Genomic DNA, 19,935 nt, shown 5'->3' on the forward strand with positions numbered 1-19,935 from the left:
TCACATCCTAGTCGACTTAAGTGGGGGTTTATTTATCATGTGTCAAGTTGGAGAGATTTTTCCCCTATTCAGTATTATGCCACCCCCGGAAACAATAAATGGGTAGCAATTACCTGCATGTTGAGTTATCATGGTTCCTCTGTATTTAGTGATTCTTGATAAACTGCTTTTCCTGGCATGTCCGGAAAAGACCAAGCTGTGTCTCTTCCCCCACCCCCAAAGTTTTATGGCATGCCGGAAATACTGTATCCAAGCTTAATATGCAACATGTATTCGGCCTAACGCTATCATCAATATATTTCCCGATTTTTGTTTTTTGAAACCTATTTATCTTTATTACAGGACGGCTCCTATGCCAAAGAGATGAGAGATGTCAAAGCCGAGCGGGATCAGCTCAGGGCAAAGATGCAAGAGCAGCAGAAACAGATGAGGGAACAGTCCGAAAGAGTTCGTCTGGTTGAGCGGGAAAGCAAACAACTTGAGCTGGATAATGACACACTAGCATTTAAGGTTTGGTTTTGTTAATTTCTAAATTTTCTTTTTTTTTAGTTTGCATATGTACACTATCGGTACAAAAAATTTTTACTCTTTTTTTTTTTATGCTCTTGTTCGGAGTACTATGTTAGATTATCATTATTTTTATAGATATTTAAGTTTAATACAGAGCCAACCTCTTAGGGGTGTGGTCGCACCGGACCCCCCACACTTACTGTAATAATAATTTCTTTCATAAATTCTGGAACTTTCAGAATTTTCATCAATTTCTGTAATTAGTATTTCTTTCAATCATTCAGAATTTTCGTCAATTCTTGCATTTGTTCTGAATTTTTACGTACGCCAGAATCTTTCATGCGAAATTCACACACATTCAAAGAAAAATAAATGTTTCAATTAGTTATAGTATGCATTGTTTTACTTATACGTGAAATACAACCTTTAACAACGATACTCAACAAATACTGAACCTTTTTAACAACGGCAACATCCCAATAACAGCTACAATTTATCAGTCATGTTAGTGGCCATTATTGGGAGGTCTCATTGTACAAGTATGGCTCACAACAAACTCACTATTGTGAGTGATCTGCAATCATAGGTGGAGATATGCGAGTTTTTGACTTGAATGGCTTGGAAGGGGGCGAGCAAGATAATGATGTCCGTATACATTCAGTGCTGGTCAAAAGAAAGAACAGAATTCTCAGCTTCATTCTTAAGGTGTCTTCGCATTCTCCTGAAAAGATTCTTCCACTTACCGCTTATACTTTACCTAGTTTGTTCTGTCTAGAGTATGCCGTAAGGTTTAGGAGACCATACCTACACAGAGGGATATAGATTTGGTTGAAGAGGTGCAGAGAAGAGCTACATGTGCTCTTGTAAGTACACAAGGCTCGAGCTATGTAGAGAGGACTAATTTCTTGAATATGTTTGCATTGGAAGAACGTAGGTGTCATGAGGGATATGATTGAAGTTTTTAAAATTTTCAACGGGATGGATAGGAATGGACCACAAATTATTAATACGCCATCAATCAACTCCTTTGTCAAGGGGACACCAGTATCGTTTACTAAGTGATAATTCCAGGTAGTGGTGTTGCAGAAAGTTTTTCCCTAATAGGGCTGTGAATAAATGGAATAGATTATTCCACTTACCCCAGGCACTAGTGAAGTCTAACACAACTGACACATTTGAAAAGAAATACGATGAGCATATCGGGTTAAAATCGAGAAGCTATATACAGTGAAATCTTGATATGATGATACTCTGCAGACCAAGATAAAAAAATCTTTGCAGAGGAATTTTTGTTACATTGGGAAGTAGCAGCTTAACATTACGGCATTTCCAAAAAAAGAACTGAAAAAATATTATAGAGGGATTTATATCATTGTAGTGAGGGTTCACTGTATATTTGCATATACATTAGATCAGTCGGCTCCATTATTGATGCTGGGGACATTGTTCCCTTTGTAACTCCGCCCATTGTCTGCAATACACCATCAACGAGCTAATGTTGAAGAACTTATTGCTCATAATTGTTTTATTACAAATTTTCATTATTTTAGGCCATTTCATCACAAGTCTTTTACTCTATACATTTATGTATTGTGCATATCTCAACAGCTTTGCTTATGCGTCATATATTTCTTATTCAGAGTTTTTTAACTGAATAATATATTATTTCTGTTTGTTGCAGTTGTCTGAAGCCCTTGCTCAGATAGATGAGTTGGAAGAACAGCTTCGGAGGGAAGCCATGAGAGGCAGTAAAAGTAATTATCAATATATTTTTCACTATTAATTACACTCTGTGTTGCTCACTTTCACTTCCCTAGCAACAATGCGATAATGTACAAGTTAAATCTAGTGATGACTCATGTCCGAAAATTCTGGAGGCACGCAAATACATTCATCCTAGGATAACAGTAGTTAATTTTCGAGAATATGAATTTTTTCAACAATCAATTATTTTAATTAATCAGGTAATTTTTGCTCAAATTATATTTATATCGAGTCCAGACATGCCGACATTGGCTTGAAGCTCATCAGTAGTGATGAATGTGCAGCTTTGCCATCGGGGGGGAGGGAAGGAACCTCTAGGACAGCATAATCATAGTATAATAACAAATACTCACGTTTATTTTTATTGAAAGGAACGTAGAAAGCTCAGGCCACATGAGGCTCCCCCCCCCCCCCCCCCCCGAAGCAACTTTCTGATGTCGCAGAGTCTCTTGATTCATTAATATTTAATGCAATCCCAACCTGCATATACCCTTGTAGGCTGTATATACAGACGTCTAGCAACCCTGGACCCCATCCCTGTTTTCTTTGTATCGTAGCTCGTATGGCACCTACGATGATATATTCTTTCCAGCACAAGTTCAGTGACCTCGACCATGCAAATAAAGCGGAGTTCGGACCCGCCGCGCTGAACCACTCATAAACCTGTTTTTATAACTGGGATGGGATCCAGGGTTGCTAGACATCCATATATACGGCCCACAAGGGTGTATGCAGGCTGGGATTGCATTAAATAATGAATTAAAAGACTTTGCAGCTTCGGAAAGTTGCTTCGGGCGATGGGGTGGTTTTGACGTAAAACAGGTTTGTGCACGTTTTGGGTATCGAGTAGAGCAGTGGGTTTAGACACGGCTTTACAGATTGCCTTCTGCGGAAGATTGACTCCAAGTTTGTCTTTTCTCGAACTCTTCCACATGCGTTATGAATCCATCGCTATGGTAAAGATCAATAAATTTTTTAAAAAATAATAAAAATAAGTAAAACATTGCAAGAAACTTGATGACCCAATTCTTTTTAAAACCGATTTCCATAGTACTGAGTGTTTCCCGTAGCTTTGTAGTTTATTGCGGCTGTCCATAGAAACAACGGACAATCTGTAGCAGTTGGCAACTCTGTTTTCCAAAGAAAAATTCTCGACCCATGAAATAAGCCTTCTCAAAATACATCTGTTTTCGGTCGCCTGTATATTGAATTTTTTTGCATTTTCCTTGAACAGAGATTCAATGCAGGAAACAATGTTTTGTTTTTCTCACAAATGAGAGATGGAGGATGCTGTTCATTCGCTGTAGTGGAGCTTCGAAATTTTTTTCATGTCGGAAGTGATTGTAGAGTAAGAACCATCAACAGATACTGTGTATTGATGGTCCATCTTTCTTAGTCAGTGCATGTGACAACTAGTTACTGGCCACCATTATCAGAGTTTATTTGGAAATATATTTAAAATCTGAGCCGTAATCAAGATTTCTGTGGATGGAGGCAAACACTATTTTGCTGTCCCCACCAATGCAAAATTCAATGATTTTTATGACAGCACTGCCATGGTTTTTTTCAATTACTGGGAGGATTGAAAAGTGACAAACCATTATAAAGGAATAAACTATTATACATAATACTGGCAGCATCAAAGAAGTGGCAAGACATTGCAAAGGCCTATACATGTCTGAAACGTATTGTTTTGGAACCAAAGTAAACATTCTGAAAGTGATTGTTAAGGTCCAGGAACCATCGTTGCCTGACAGTCTTTTGCTCATTTCAGCCATTTGCCCAGCTCTGACAAACTTATAAAGTAGCCTATCATTCAATCCAGGTCCTGTTTGGTATATGTGCAAAATTTGGTGACGATTTGTATAGAGAACAGACACACACACACACACACAGAAAATCAATTTTTAATATATGAAGTTTTGTTGTTTTCTAAAATTTGCCGCCAGGGGCAATTTCTCTCCCCCCCCCCCCCCCCCCCGCTAGTTCTGACCTTGTTTAAAATGTGGTATTCCTTGTTAAAATGTGGTTCTTGTTTAAAATTTGGTATACCGACTAATTCAGTCGATGAATGATAGTTTTTTTCGTAGCGAATAAATGCTTACAAGTGCATTTTCTAGTACTAACAATGTTGACTGAGAAGAGATGCCAAGAACACCCTTTAATTTGGTAGCAAGTCATGGTAATGTTACCCATAATGATAATTCCTCTTCAATGTTTTTTTTTTTTCCGGATGAGCAGAGTATGGTTATACAGTAAAATCCCTCTTAACGGTCACCAGATACTGTCACCCCGTTATAGGGCCAAACAAAAATATACCAGCAAAAAGTGTATCTAAATAATGTACTTCAAACCCCCTATTGTTTAACGGTCACCCTCAGATACGGTCATGGACACCATTTTCATTTTTTTTTTCCATTTGACTAAAATCCCTGTATGGATGCCAATACTTGAAATTACGGTTTGAATTATGCTCACTAGATGGTGGCAAAACTTAAATATTTATTCAAATTTTCTATATTTCGCTACTTTTAAATGAAATTTTGGCTGGAAGTTTGTTTATGTTTAGCACCTCTGATATCTGTTTAGAATCTGAAATCATGTGTTGCTGATTGTGCTCACATATTTTACATTATTCCCCGCTGTTTAATATGGCCAGCTCTAGTATAATCGTCACTCTTTATCACTAAGAGAAAAAAATATCTCAAATACAGTGAAAAGCGTAAAATTGCAGTTCGTGCTCTTGCAAATGAATTCAATACATTGATTAAATATTTTCCTGTAAAAGTGATGACGGGAAAGTCATTGGATTTAGTCTTTCAGCTTAAAATGCATTTTTAACTCGACAATGCGACTTATCAGTTTTTCCAAAAGATGTTAATTCAGAACTTAAATTTCGTACAATATTTCTTTCGTAATTTTAATTTCGTATCTACGCAATAATTACATATATTCATGACTTTAAACGCATCTCGTATTGTCAGAATTTCATTCGCATTCAAATAAAGAACCATTTCAGCTATTTTTAATACTAAAAAAATTAATTAATACAGGAACCTCTGATACAGTAGTTTTTGTTGTTTTTTTTTTGTCCCGCTAGTGTCTGCAAAAGGGGGGGCTTTACTGTACAAGTCCAAGTACTAATCTTATCTGTCGTTTGCTCATTTTGGGAAAAAGTTAATGAGATGCATTTAGTATTCATTAAAATATCGCCATACTTTTTATGCATGTTAAAATAACGTCTTTTCTTGTGTTTTGCAAACAGGGGAATCCATATTCAAACAGTTCTCTTCGAAGGATTCTGTGAATGTGAAAAACAATCTCAACACTTTTCTAGACAACAGGCCAAATTACCAAGTAAGTTCCCAAAGTTTGTTTCATCTTCAAAGTACCCCATCAAGACAAGCAATATTCACAATCGAGCCTATGGTCACAATCCACTCGGTGTCAGGAAAGCGTAAATTGTCCACATTGAAGTTTCAACAGTATTATGAAGTTGCATAACATTCATACAGGTCAGCGAAAGGCTCAAAGGTCAATGCTCAAAGTGGCAGCCAAGAATGTTGTTGCATAGTTCACATCAGTGAATGGAGGATTGGTGCACCTTCTCGTAGACTCCTGGTGTCGTATTTATCTTGTCTACCACAACAACAATTCTAGCGATGGTATCTTAAGCAGAGTCTACAGGTGTGTCATACATTAATTCTTCTCCCCCCCCCCCCCGCCATAAAATGAAGTCTAGCAGATTTAGGTCTGGTGAGCATAGAGGCCAGGCACCCAGGTCCACCATGTCCAATCCATCTTCCAGGATATCTGGCATTCGGGACATATTGGGCAGCGATGCTCTGGGGCTCCATGCCTTGTGCAGAGAAAGTTTTTTCAGAGGCTCTTACTTGGCAGTGCCGTCTTAACACATGGGCCTACCCGGGTACCTCAAGGGAAGAGGGGCCTCAGAAAAATTAGAAGTAATTGAGTTTTTCGAGAATTTGTGAGGCAGGGCCTCAGAAAAATCACTTGGCCCTGGAGCCCACGATGCTCTTAAGACAGCCCTGCTACTTGGCTAGAAATTTTCCACAAAAATTGCCACAAAATCCATCACTAGTGTGTTCTGTTCACCTGGAAACAGATCATAACTGTATAGGGCAGTCATAAAATAACTTTGCAGATATCCCCCAGAGGGCTGTAAAAATCGCAAATTAAATTTGAGATGCAGGTATTTCAGAGAATGTATTTCCCAGAATAAAAACAATCCTAGTTCTCGTTGTTATGGCCATAGCAAAAATACTATCAACACCCTTTTTTTTGCATTGCAAAGTGATCGACATAGTGAAAAACCATGAATGGTGTTGGAGCGGTGCCTGTAGATGCTAAATGCCGGTGCTAGATACAGACAAATAAACACGTGAAACCAACCAATTCAGATCACCGGGGCTGTAACTAGGCAGTTCAGAGCCCACTTGAAGGGGGAGGGGGCAGAATGGGCCTAAATTCAAATTCTTGCACAGGAATGGCTAGCTACGGCCCTGCAGATCACATTAATGTCCCACATTGAGAGTTAGTGCACCAACCCCTTGATAAAATCATCTTTGTCTTCGTCCTGCACTCATAGTGTTCCAGATACTATTCTAATACCATTTGTGGTTTTCTACTGTGGCAATCACTTTGTTATCCATAAAAGTGAATGTTCCCGTTTGAATTTTTTTAAAATTTTGTTGCTGTGACCATAACCACGAGAGCTGTTTTTTTTCTCTCTTCGTTCTTGAGCACGTACTTTAAAGCACCCGTATCTTGAATTTCATTCGCGTTCACCGATTTTTGTGCCCGCTAGGAAGTCATATATCTGCAAAGTTATTTCATGACCACCCTGTCAAACTATACACCCACGGAACCGTGAGGTAATTTTGAACGTTGCAGACTTCCATATTCTTACAACACGATACTGACATAACATGACAATTGCAGCATTGACCATCTTTACTTCAAAATATGGAGCACAGATGGCAGCACTAACAAGTACACGAAACAAGTCGGACAGCATACATATGCCAGGGCCATGCATATACATACTCTCACATGTGTTCTGACATGTACTGATTCGTTAGAAATTCTGCAGGGGAATGCGTACAAGGTGCATGTTCAGTTTATTAGTAGTAGACTTCCATATTGTCAACATATGTATATCTCTAGTGTAATAAACCTTTTTTATTCCTCTCAGGACCCGTTAGAACAGGTTCGAGAGCTACAGAGCGAATCGACAAAACTTCAAGAACAGCTGCAGTGCGTTGAGAAACAGCTCGAAGTCATGACAGTGAAATACCAACAACATAAAGAAAGACACAGGGACAAAATGTTCCGATTAAGGTAAACTATCTTCTTCCATGCCTTGATTAATCACTACGGATGGTTACATAGTGACTGTGCTCATTTTCCTTCTGTTTGCTTCACTTAATAGATAAGCTTCCTCTCGATATCTTTTTACTTTTCTGTGGAAGGAGGGTACATCAATAATATTTGGTTCTTTGTTATTTTTAAACTGGTGGGGGGACAACCCCATTTTCCTCTTCACATCACATCTTGTTTATTTCATCCCACTTCACCAGACCGCTATGGGGGGAAAAGCGGCTCATGAAAGCATCAGCTCACTGGCAAATTTTACAATGTTAAAGCAACAAAAAACAATGAGATTCATCAAGAACACTCCTTCTTGAAATGAAACCTGTCAACTTTCCCATGGGGGGAAGATGGGGGAGCAGGCGGATCTTATGCCCCGGGAATTAGACCTGAGGGGGCACAAACTTCATTCCGAAACCTCTCCTTCAACATTAAATGGGGGCGTCAAAATGTGTGCTTGCCCCGGGTGACCAAGCATCTAGTTGCAGCCCTGATCCAGGGTTTCAGGATAAATGGGAGCATGCCTTTTCAACTTTATTGTGACCACACAGTCGGATCTGGAAAATTCATAGGTAAACAATTTATCGACTACAGCTAGTGAGCAAGCAGTGAGTACGTACATATGTGAGGGAGTGAGTAAGCGAGTGGGTAAATAAACGAGTAAAGTGAGCAAAAATGCAAATGTCACATCAGGCAAAAAGCCTAATGACGTGGCTGAAGAGAGATGCCCATAAAGAATATGGATGTCAAATATAACTTAAAAATACAGAAACCCAAAATAAAAACAATCGTCATGAAAAGGTTATCGAGTTAGTTGATGAGCATATCAGTGAACGAATGGGTAGATGGGTGAGGAAGTGAATTCAAGAGAGTGAGGAAGTGAGTGGATGAGCAAGCAAGTCTGTGAGTAAGTGATCAAATAAATGAGCGAATTGAGCAGGGAAGAGGGGGGAGTGAGTTAATTAGGGAGAAAAACTTTAACTTGCTTCAAGTGGCTCTATTGTCCACAGTAGTAGTGCCTTGCTTGCCTCTCACTGATCACTCACTAACTCATTCAACCCTTCACATTCACTCCTTCACTTGCTCATTAACACACTCGCTTGGTCACTCAACCACTCACTTTTTCATTCGCATGCTAACTTCATAATTTACTTGCTCACTCCCTTGCTTACCTGACTTGCTAATTCATTCTCTCACAAATGTACTCACTGACTTTCCCATTTGCTCATGCACTCACTAGCGTTCACGCATTCACTAGCTACTGTTGAGGAATTGTTTCCATTGTGTGGTGGTGAATTGTTATCCGTGAACTATACATAAGTCAAGCATGGTGGGCCGCTTCTTCTTCACTGCTTTTACCAAATTGTACATAACAAACCGAATTTTCAGTTTCTTTGAATTCATTACAAAGAGGTTCAACTTCAGTGGTCATTCAAGTATTCCATCAGCATCGATGGTGGGGGGGGGGGGGGGGCAGGACGTTTTATGCGTACTTCATTACTTCATCAACGACCCTTTATAAAAATATGAAATATCCTTAATTACATCTTTACTGAGTGTTTCAAAAACGAGAGGAAAAAACATTTCCCTAGTTTGTGGGCACCTGAACTAATGTTGCCCCCTTCCCAAGTCCTCTATAGAGCCACTTTAGTGATCTCTAAATGTTCCTCGGATCCTTTAAGTGATCTGGAAATGTGCTGCACATCAGGCAAATGATCCATAAATATGTGGCGGATCACCTAATAATGTGTTAATATCTGCGGGTAATGTGAGTGATCTATAATTGGAACTGCTGGCCACTAAGGTGCTCTAAAACTGTGCCACATGTCCATTAAGGGATTTCTAAAGGTACCACAGACCTCTTAACTTAATTTTGAATGTGCCACAAGCCTACTTGAGTGATCCGAAATTGTGCCACGGGCTGCTTAAATGCTCTGGAATTGTGCCACTTAGTTCATTTTTACAAAATCAGGTTTGGGGTGGCTGGCCACATCAGATAACTCTGATGGCCGTATTTGGCCCGTGGGACATGGGTTGAGTATATATGGCTTTGAGGATGGGTTGCAATGAATTTCTTAACATGAAAATTTTCTAGTATTTTCTTCCGAAATTTTAATTTATTTTTTAAAAATAGTTTTTGCATGCAAAAAATAAATTTTAGATTGTATGGGGGGGGCGCAGGGCTCGTGTCCATCCTGCGAACGTTTCTGATATGTGTTAGGAGGGGGAAGGCAGAGCTCACAAAATTTTGCTGACGGGGGGCAGAGTGTTTTGCTGACTGGGGTCAAAAATGGCTAAAAATCTGCTGATGAATTGTTGAATGGCCCCCTTAGTACGTTAATATTTTGAGAGAGATGATTGGAAATTTGACTATTACTTAATCGTACATGGCATCTCATAAGCATTCCTCAAAAAAAAGGAAATTTGACCATATAGTTTGAGGCAAGGGCGTAGCGGGGGGGAAGGCTTGGGGGGGTCTGGTTCCCTCCCCCCCCCCCCCCTCCGAAATGTGAGGAAATGACCGAAAAAAGGGAAAAAGATGGCCAAATCCATTGTTCTGTCACTTTGGTTTCCCCCCCCCCCCGAACGAAATTTCTGGCTACGCCCCTGGTTTGAGGGTATATACAATAGCGTTTCACTCACTCACTCAAGATATTGATTTATACATCAAAACCTACCTTATTTTATGCCAAAGTGATCAGCATTTCATAATTTTGTAGGGGCATGCAAGACAGAGAACAACAGGAGTGGAAAGACAGGTATGAACAATGCCAAAAGGAGCTGACGCTGGTTCGGTCGATGCTTTCCAGAGAACAGGAATGGCGCTTGAAAATCGAGGCAGACTGCCATAAGATACAGAATGGGTAAATACCTTGTCATTTGCTTGAATGGCTAGAAGAATCTTCTACCATTTTCGTTATACATAGTTCCACCAATACAGAAATTATTGATTTTACATTTCACAGTCTGGGATCGTATAAATAGTACTGTAGAATCCAGACTATATGGCCTAATGTGGTAGAAGATCAAGCCAGATAGGGCAGAGTTCTATAAATGGTCACTAATATTAATTGTTCCATTCATTTTGTGACAAGCTCGCAAGTATCGCATCGCCAATTAGCTCAAAGATGCCAATCATCACCAGTAAGTTAAAAATTACCTGCCATTACAAATCACTTCAAATCAAATTGTAGGCGAAAAGTAAATTACTGTTCGGCACAAAAAATGGGATGTATGATCATCCCAGATAAGTCAATCGCACTGATTTGAATGTCAAGAGGTTGAACTGACACTAGCGGTTCGACAAAAATTTTATCTTTCCCTGCCAAAATGACATTTCTTAGTGATTTGATGCAATGGCGGAAATTTACACTACGTTTTTGGGAGGAAAGCAACTGTGTCTGCCTATTCTCAGGGTAAATTTTTTAGGAATAATTTCTTTCCCAAAAGTAGAGATTTTTTTGGATTCGCGGTCGAGATTCTGGAGATTAAGAATTTTCCAGGAAAATTGGTTGCATGAAGAGATGTTGATGTGCTTAGGAAAGGGGAAATTCATCTGTCTTCACGGAAAATTGAGCCCCAGTCTCTCCCATGCCGAACGACTTCTCTACCACTAAGTTATGAAAGCAGATATATAAATGCTCCAAGGAGGGCATATTCTATGTGCTGAACGATTCTGTGTAATGGATGGCGGCAACACCCGCTAATAGCTTGCAAATGACATCAAGGCCACCAGATGGCATCATATATGTAGAGTAGAAAACATTCTCTGCACTTGTTAATACAATATATATTGAAAACTGGCCGTATGAGAGAGAAGAGATATTGATTGATCTGATTTTTATATAGGAAAGAAAAATTCATCTTTGCCCTCATGAGGACTTGTCCCTGGGGTACCCTGGTCTCTCATATGGTGCAAGAGTGCTCTACCAGCTAAATTAGCCGAATGTTGCCGCTGTCCATCGCATATAGCTATTCAGCATATATATATATATATATATATATGACATGTTATGTAAGCACCAAGGAGAGAATATTTCATCTGCTTTTTTGTTTACTGGTAGAGTACTCATTCGGCATGCAAGAGACGGGCTTGCGGTAGCAGAGGTCGATAAGATTCCTGCCTAAAGTACCAAAGGATGTTTAGAGGTGTCTCAAGTTTGATATCCTGTTTGTGTGTCCTTGTCAGAAAGTTTCCTGACACGAAGGTACAACAGAAATGGTGACATGACCACATACAGAGGTGTTGGAAGTGTTTCAATTCTGTGAGTGCTCGTCTTGAGTAGGAAATTTTGAGTTCTGAATAAAGTTTGAGGGTGCTCGAACTCTTGACACAAATTTCCCACAGCTCTGATATCACTGACCACAGAAAAAGATTGCCACCATAAGAAGTCCCACAACAAGTGCACCAATCTCTTGGTGAGTATAGAAAAGCCTGACGTTCCGAATTGGCAATAAATTGTGGTCCCGATCTTATTAGCTCCCATGAAAGAGATTCGTGAGCAGAAGAAAATGGTGCAACAAAAATTACCAACGAGAGACGGGGATTCGAGTCCCTGTAAGGGCACAGGTGAATTTTTCTTTCCTAAACATCAATATCTCTTCATACACCCAGGTTTCCCATTTATACAGGGTGCAGATCAAATAGGGGGTATGACACACTTTACTGGCGAACCATTGATCCTAGAGATATACTTCCAATTAGAAAAAGTTTCCAAATAACTTTTAGTACTCGGATATGTCATTCATGTTTAAAGAGGTTGTATATTTATTGAAATAAAAAATTAAATTTTTTATACAGTCTTTGCGTTCCCCGAAGCCCAATTAGAAAGCTCTAGCCCTGTCTCTCCTGATCCAAACACAAAAAATCCACGTTTCTAAGTGCAATATTTGCTGAGATATTTGAAAAATGGAGGAGAGTCGGGGGGGGGGGGGGAGAAATAGCTCTGAATGGGGAAAAAACCATTTAACCAGCATTTAACGCTGTTTTTTCCCAATTCAAATATAACAGTAAATATTGCACTTATAGAAACTATTTTTTTTTTTTTGTTGGCATCAGGAGAGACAGGGCAAAAGTCTAATTGGGTTTTGAGGCACACGGGGACTGTATAAAAAGTGATTAAAACATTGCGCAAGCATGTGAATGACCAATGAGTGGCGTGACCTACAGAACAAGGGACTTAACCAGCTAAATTCCATACGGAAATGTCTGGAAAATAGCTAGAAATATGCTTTTCTAGAAATTATTACAAAAAAAAAAGCTCAGAATTCAAACGATGACCCAGTAATTGCAATAATGTAATTGTGTGCAAATTGTTTTTCCGCAAGAAAATTCCATCATCTTGAATATGAATTCAATCTAACATTATCTTCATTTTTCCAGTAAACCGGAGAAAGAAAAACTGACGTTTGAAGTGCCGTTCCTTCAAGAGCTTGGACTTCTGAAGTCATCGCCGAGCCGTCCTTCGCACCAACTCAATGGCTCTCCTGCGAGGAGTAATAGCAGCAGTATATGGCCTATACTGTCGCGACCCAAGAAATGGTGAAAAAAAAAACATTGGTCCTAAAGGGTAACGCAGAAGCTACTCTTATGATTCCTACCAAAAAAACTTATATATTTCCCTCATTTCTTGAAATTACCATTCCGTTATCGTATTCATTTATATAAAACTCATCCGTCATTTAGATGAATGGTGTAAAAAGAATTGATCGGCAGAATTTGATGTTCATATATTCTAGTCCTCGAGACAATTTGTTTCCTTTTTTTCATATCATTTATCATTTTTTATTCATATTATCCATGTAAATATGTTCCTCGTGATATCTAGTACTTGTACCGTGTCGTTAAATCATGTGTGAGAGTGAGTTGTCATAGAGCTTGTAATATGCGACTTTTTTTTTTAATTCCGTCGTGTAAAGTGTGATTTATGGAGAGGAATCTTTTCATATTGAAAAATATTTCGGTTTGTGCTGGTCAGGTGATGCCACCATGATTTTTTACTCGAGCACTAAAAGCTCAGAAATCCATAAAAAAAAAATATTCAGTTTTTCACTCTAAAGCATTCCGATTAATAGCGATTTTATTCAAGGAATGGACTCATGATAGCTGCGTCATTCACAAGCAAGCACAGTGTTTGCAGTTGTTTTTCCTATCGCAGCTTTAACGGACAATGTATCGGAGAGTAAGCACGCTCCTACATTTTGCAGTCGCTCTCATTGAAGAAATGAGAACACCTCGTGGAGTGAGCTTGTGTGTTGGGATCCCTGGAGAGATGTTGATCATGTGCAACATCTCACCCAGGCGTGATGTAAATGAGTTTGTTGCTCGAATCATTGATTGATGTGTCGAAAGAAAGGGATATTTAGCGAGAGAAGCCTTACACATCTCTACACCATAGACAATGTTTTTAATCCTTGCGCCCTCGTCGCATATCTTCATCGGATGAGAATTGTATAGTTCCCACTGTGTTTCCAGAACAGGCGGGAAAAAAATGGCAGGTACAAGGTGGCGAGTCAATGTAGTTTCTGCAACACCTTGTCATTGAAAAATGATGTAATGGATTGACACCTGGTTCTCTTGATCCACCTCATTTTCTCGGCCATCTTTGATATCATGTTACTGCCAAATGTTACATGAAAGTTTGACATTTCCATTCGCTGAAATTTTGGCATGGCAGCAGGGGACTTGCCCTGCTCCTCCTCCCAACCACATCTTGGCCTGCTAGTGTTTCAATGAAGAGGACCTTTGCCACACGCTGGAAAATGTGTGTGCATGTGTTGTGAACCTAACATGAAGTTTGTTTCTGTGTAAGGCTTGTTACAGCGCTGCCATCTATGAGTGAATAATTGTACCATAGTAGGCATGTTGCTCTCTTTAGCAAGACTTTTTAACGGGGAGATCGGCTCGCATTTGCGCTTCAAAGTTGAGAACCACAATAAAATAAATTTCAGCTGACCACCATTGTGGCGTACAAACCTGGTTTCTCCCCCCCCCCCCCCATCAGATCTGCACATGCCTCCTATACATATAACGTTAGTGCTCAATAATTTATTTTTTTCTTAAGTGGTGGCATCATCTCCATTGAGATTTCACTTTTCATGTTTATAAACATGGTCGCAAAGCTATCGATATCATAAAGAACAAAGAACTAAACATTCCACAGGCAGCAGGGCTGTATAAATCCCAAACGCCAGGTCACCATAGACAGCCAGTTCAGAAACGGCCAAAAAAAAATTTTGTTTTCACCAAATGCATAACTCTTCAACATGTTACTGAATTCAGTTGATCATAGGCATTCAAGGAGTAGCGCCATAACCTCATAGCGGGGGCGGGAAACTGAAACGATACCCTTGGCTTCAGATGAGCTGATGATTTGTCTTGGAACCCTTGCAGCCAACAACCTTGAATAGGCTCACATTAAGACGAGCAATGATAATCTATGGGAGAATCTGAGAGCATTGACAGAAATAAGCTGGGGCCTGAGTGAGATGGTGGTAAGATGCTCATCTACCACTGTGAAGGTTGCCGCTACGTCCCTGTTTCGAACCGGGGGGGAAGGGAAGAATATAGGTAAGGTATTTTCTCTAACAAGCTTGAGACAACCACCAATAACAGATGACATTCATTCCCAACCTAGCTCGTTAACTACAGTAAATTGTGTATAGCGATATGGCTGGGGTTGGTGTGGTAGTGAAGTAAAATTAATAATAAGCTAGGTAAAGACGTCGTTTGCATTTTATCCAGATGATAATTAGACCAGAACCTACATCCCCCAAGCTCATTCTGAAACACTCAAATGGAAATCCCAATCCAGGCCAGTTGAAATAGAAGTCTCTGCTACCAAGAAGCTGATATTTTCGGCGAAAGAGGATTCAGTAGCAGAAATATTATATTCACTAGTCACATAGAGGAGTGTGGTCTTATTGTCGCTGCACAAGGGAATAATAAATTACATGCCAACGTTCTAACAACGATGAAGGAACTTTGGTCTTTGCCAATTTTTTTTTACATAGCTTGGCGAACAAAAGATCGATTCCACACTACTTAATCAGTTCTCTTCTAAATCGAAAAGATTGTAATGGTGTAAATAACAGATGTTTTAATGGAAGTGTATGTATGTATGATAAAACCTGCTTCTCTCGAACGGATCGTAGGAAAATCTTTGTGTTGCTCCAACACAGTGATTTGTAGTTAGAAATTTATAAATTACCAAATGTGATTCAACTATGAAAAAAAATGAACGCAGAAATTAGTGAGTTTTAGATCATGTGTAAATATGTAATTAAATCTTTTTCGAAATGTAAAATTCCGGAGATAAATGATCTAGTCATTTAAAAAAAAATTGTTGATTTTATTGTTATTTTTCATCGCAGGTTGTACTGCGATTTCGTGTTTTAAAAGTCAATATATATATTCCATGTAGCGATTGTGAAAGAATTCAGTGATGCTCAAAATAAAAGAGTTTATGTTCCACGTTTCGTAGTTCTCTTTCAAGCATGAATGTGTCATTGGATTTTTTAAGCCTTGTCTAGAGCACCCTTGGTCTAGACAACATTTAAGAGAGAGTCTGACATGTCATGGGCCACTTAAGTGCTCTAGAACTCTGCTGCGGGACACAAGTGGGATCCGGAAATTAAGCCCCAGAAATGTCCCTGGTATGGGGGAGTGAATGACCATATGACTTGGTCAATCATAGTGATTCACGTGTCAGGGCGGGCAAAATTACAGTATCAGCGAAGAAACGTTGGGTGCATAATTTTTGTAAACACACTCAAGAAGTGCTTGGAACCGAGACTCGTCAGACCAGGCAACATGTTTCCAGTCCTCAACAGTCCAATGTCGGTGTGTTGTCGGGCCCAGGCGAAGCGTAAAGCTTTGTGTCGTGCAGTCATCAAGGGTACAGAGAGTGGGCCTTCGGCTCCGAAAGCCCATATCGATGTTTCGTTGAATGGTTCGCACACTGACACTTGTTGATGGCCCAGCATTGAAATCTGCAGCTATTTGCAGAAGGGTTGCATGTCTGTCACGTTTAATGATTCCCGTCGTTGGTCCCATTCTTGCATGATCTTTTTCTGGCCGCAGCGATGTCGTAGATTTAATTTTTTACCAGATTCACGGTACACTCGTGAAATGGTCGTACATGAAAATCCAAATTTCATCGCTACCTTGGAGATGCTATGTCCCATCTCTCGTGCGCCGACTATAACACCACGTTCAAACTCACTTAAATCTCGATAACCTGCCATTGTAGCAGCAGTAACCGATCTAAAAACTATGCCAGACACTTGTTGTGTGATATAGGCGTTGTCGACCACAGCGCCGTACTCTGATTGGTAGCATATGCATGCCTGTACTAGTTTTTTTGGCTCTTCAGTTTACTTCTGAAACTTGTTTAGCCGTGGTTCCTTTTTGCAATTTCGGGTCGCATACGGTCTTCCCTGATATTACATCAGATGACTCAAAAGGCCATATATGGTCTCGATTAGTGTTTTTCAACCACCGGGGCCCTAATATTCATACTGGGCCACGAGTGATTAGCTTTGGTTGTGTGTTTGACCACGCTTCCGACTCACAAAAATGAATGAAACCGGGTCACAGGCTTGAAAAGATTGTTTACAGTCTAGACCAGTTCTCAATGTTCCAGCAAATTTCAACTTTGTCTCTGGTTTGTTGGGTCGCCTAACAAAAGCAACTATGTTTCTTCTTGCATTGAAATAAATCATTTGCAATAACAAAGTTTTGAAAAGCCTGGACATGTTCAAGGGAGATTTTGCAGCCATTCCGGGCTATTTTTCTTGACCATATTTGTCGTCCTGAATTTGCCATTCACATGCTCGTATACTGTTTTGGTTACTCATATGCTTAAACCCTTTCTAAGTGATTTTTTTTGGTTCCCGCTTGTGCTTACTCCCTCTCTAGGTCATTCTTTTGATCATTCACTGACTTAGTCCCTCACTGTCTTGGCGGAGACAGATCTATGGTTATATTTTCTAGACCACTCATTTCTCCAATTTTTCACGCTTAGCCCCACCTCTTGTATAAATACATCTCTGTACCAGAGTTGGCATGTTTTTGATGGTTTAAAAGGTACATCAAAAAACCCTCCATCTAAACCTCAAATATTGCTTTTCAATGTAAAAATTCCATTGAAAATAAAATACGTTGATTGCATGTAATGTTTAAAATGACTGTTTAACAATGAATATTTAATATGACTGTAAAAATAAGTTTCTGCTCTCTACAAAATTATTTTAGACAATATATATATATATATATGAGTTTTTTTTCCTTATAAAACAACTTGAATAAAGCATAGCATAAATGAAGAAGGGAAAAACTATGGAATGATTTGATATACTTCAATTCGAGATTCTCTTGACTTTCAAAATTTTTTTTAACTGCTTATATATGTGTATTGATATAAACTATTTGCTATTCTCTTTTCATAACAATGTATGAAAGGTTCTTTCCTGCTATATATGTAATGTTTATTTCTATATTGAATTATCCAGATATAATCATCGATACTTAAAATAACATCCTTTTATTTTGGCCGTGGTGGCTTAGATTATGATGCTTCAATAACTTTAGTCTCATTCTTACTTTTTTGTGCTAAGAATAAGTTTGACTATGATATGGTATATTTAGCAGCATTTAAAATGCAACGGTTTTCCAATTGAAGCTGTATCTAAACACACGCAAAACAATGATTTGGGTATGAAGCTCCGCCAGCTCTGCGCTGATTGAAAAGACTCTTTAAAATCCTGGATTTAGACCAGGGGTACTTGACCATGGGTCGCAACCCAATTGCTGGGACTCCAGAGATGGGTTGTTATCTAAATCCACTAACCAGAGACTTTGAGCTGCAGGATCCTGATTGAAATGTGATTTGCAGGAGCTTCCAAGAAGGGAGCCAAAGAAGAAATCCACTTACAGCCAGGGATTTTTTGAGGTATGAAGATTTTAACCTTCATTCTTTGGGGTTTCCAAATAGGGTCATAAGAATTCACTAATCCAGGGACTCGAGCTATGGGTAACAACAGACTTGATTGGTAGCAATTTCTGAGATGGATCATAAAATCCAAGACAGCCAGGGATCCTGAGCTATGGATCATAAAAATCCACTGATAGCCAGGGATCCTGAGCTATGGGTCATAAAAATCCACTGATAGCCAGGGATCCTGAGCTATGGGTCACTAACCGGACTTGCTTTGCCAGAGGCTTCAGAGATGTATCGTACAAATCTACTAACAGGATCATGATACAAACTTGATTTGCAGGGGCTTCTAAGATGAGCTGTAAAAATCTACTTAGTCCTGTTATAAATGTGCTTATAATAATGTGATCCTCACGTATTCCCAAGGGATCAGCATCCGTCCAGGGATATTATTGCATCACTGTTTTAACTAATTAAGGGCCGTGAAGCTCATCTTGTTGCTAATTTTGAGCAGCGGCTGAAAAAGGTCAAGAACCTCTGATTTAGACAATCTGAGCTAAGAAATGTTTAGGTGAGAATAAATTAGATTAGCATACCAACAGATGCTGCACGAGAATTTTTAATACATGGAATAAAATTTTGGGCAGATCAGAAAATTTAAAATATAGATCTTTTATAATTAGTAACATTACACAGCAATTCAAAATATAAAACGCTTTAATCTCCATAAAAGTAAGTTTTTGTTATTCAGCATATCTTTTATATTTCCATTTAACGTATAGTTTGCCAAACTTTTTGTTCCATCGCCGCCGCCCCCACTCAAGCAAACCCACATAGGATCCTGTTATACCCATAGCTTCCATCACCCACTTTGGGAAACACTGACTTAACATATAGGTTAAAAAACTATTGACAACAATAATTCTTTTTACTTTTAATTTCTCATCACGTTATATACCCATTTTGTTCAAAATATTGTCCAAAAGCATTTGTTTAGGTTTTTGACGATTTAAACCAGTTTTCCACATTTTAAACTGGTTTTTGATGCTTGTCAAAAAACCACCCCTGCTCTAAACATATTTAGAAACCACTGTTTGATCAACTAAATATGGTGGTCTGCAAACTACACTTGTGATAACCATTCTCTGCTCCAGTGTGTGGAGCTAGAATGAGTACGATAATGAAACGTCTCCTCTTCAGCAGCATATCAATAAATTTAGAAAATAGTTGCCTGTAGTTTCATTGTCATTAAAACATGTTATTTTAACATATTCTAATGATGTTACATGAGAAGTCATACAGGGACAAGAGAAAATTATAACCGATACTTTCA

At 39.1% G+C, this 19,935-nt stretch overlaps 1 protein-coding gene across 1 annotated transcript in view; it reads left to right on the forward strand.

Annotated features, from left to right (window-relative positions):
- The window catches only part of LOC149070801 (uncharacterized), a 30,861-nt gene extending 14,718 nt beyond the window's left edge, over positions 1 to 16,143 (forward strand). Inside the window, exons 6-11 of the mRNA XM_089248482.1 lie at positions 343 to 510; positions 2,192 to 2,264; positions 5,540 to 5,631; positions 7,490 to 7,635; positions 10,386 to 10,529; positions 13,049 to 16,143. Coding sequence (XP_089104608.1) covers positions 343 to 510; positions 2,192 to 2,264; positions 5,540 to 5,631; positions 7,490 to 7,635; positions 10,386 to 10,529; positions 13,049 to 13,211 — 786 coding nt within the window. The 3' untranslated portion in view covers positions 13,212 to 16,143. The remainder of the gene's footprint in view (positions 1 to 342; positions 511 to 2,191; positions 2,265 to 5,539; positions 5,632 to 7,489; positions 7,636 to 10,385; positions 10,530 to 13,048) is intronic.
- The last annotated feature ends 3,792 nt before the right edge of the window (positions 16,144 to 19,935 follow it).

Source organism: Pholcus phalangioides, unplaced genomic scaffold (assembly GCF_987345545.1).
Source record: "Pholcus phalangioides strain wild (caught in Gottingen) unplaced genomic scaffold, Ppha-v1.0 ptg000020l_1, whole genome shotgun sequence".
NCBI classification, from domain to species: domain Eukaryota; kingdom Metazoa; phylum Arthropoda; class Arachnida; order Araneae; family Pholcidae; genus Pholcus; species Pholcus phalangioides.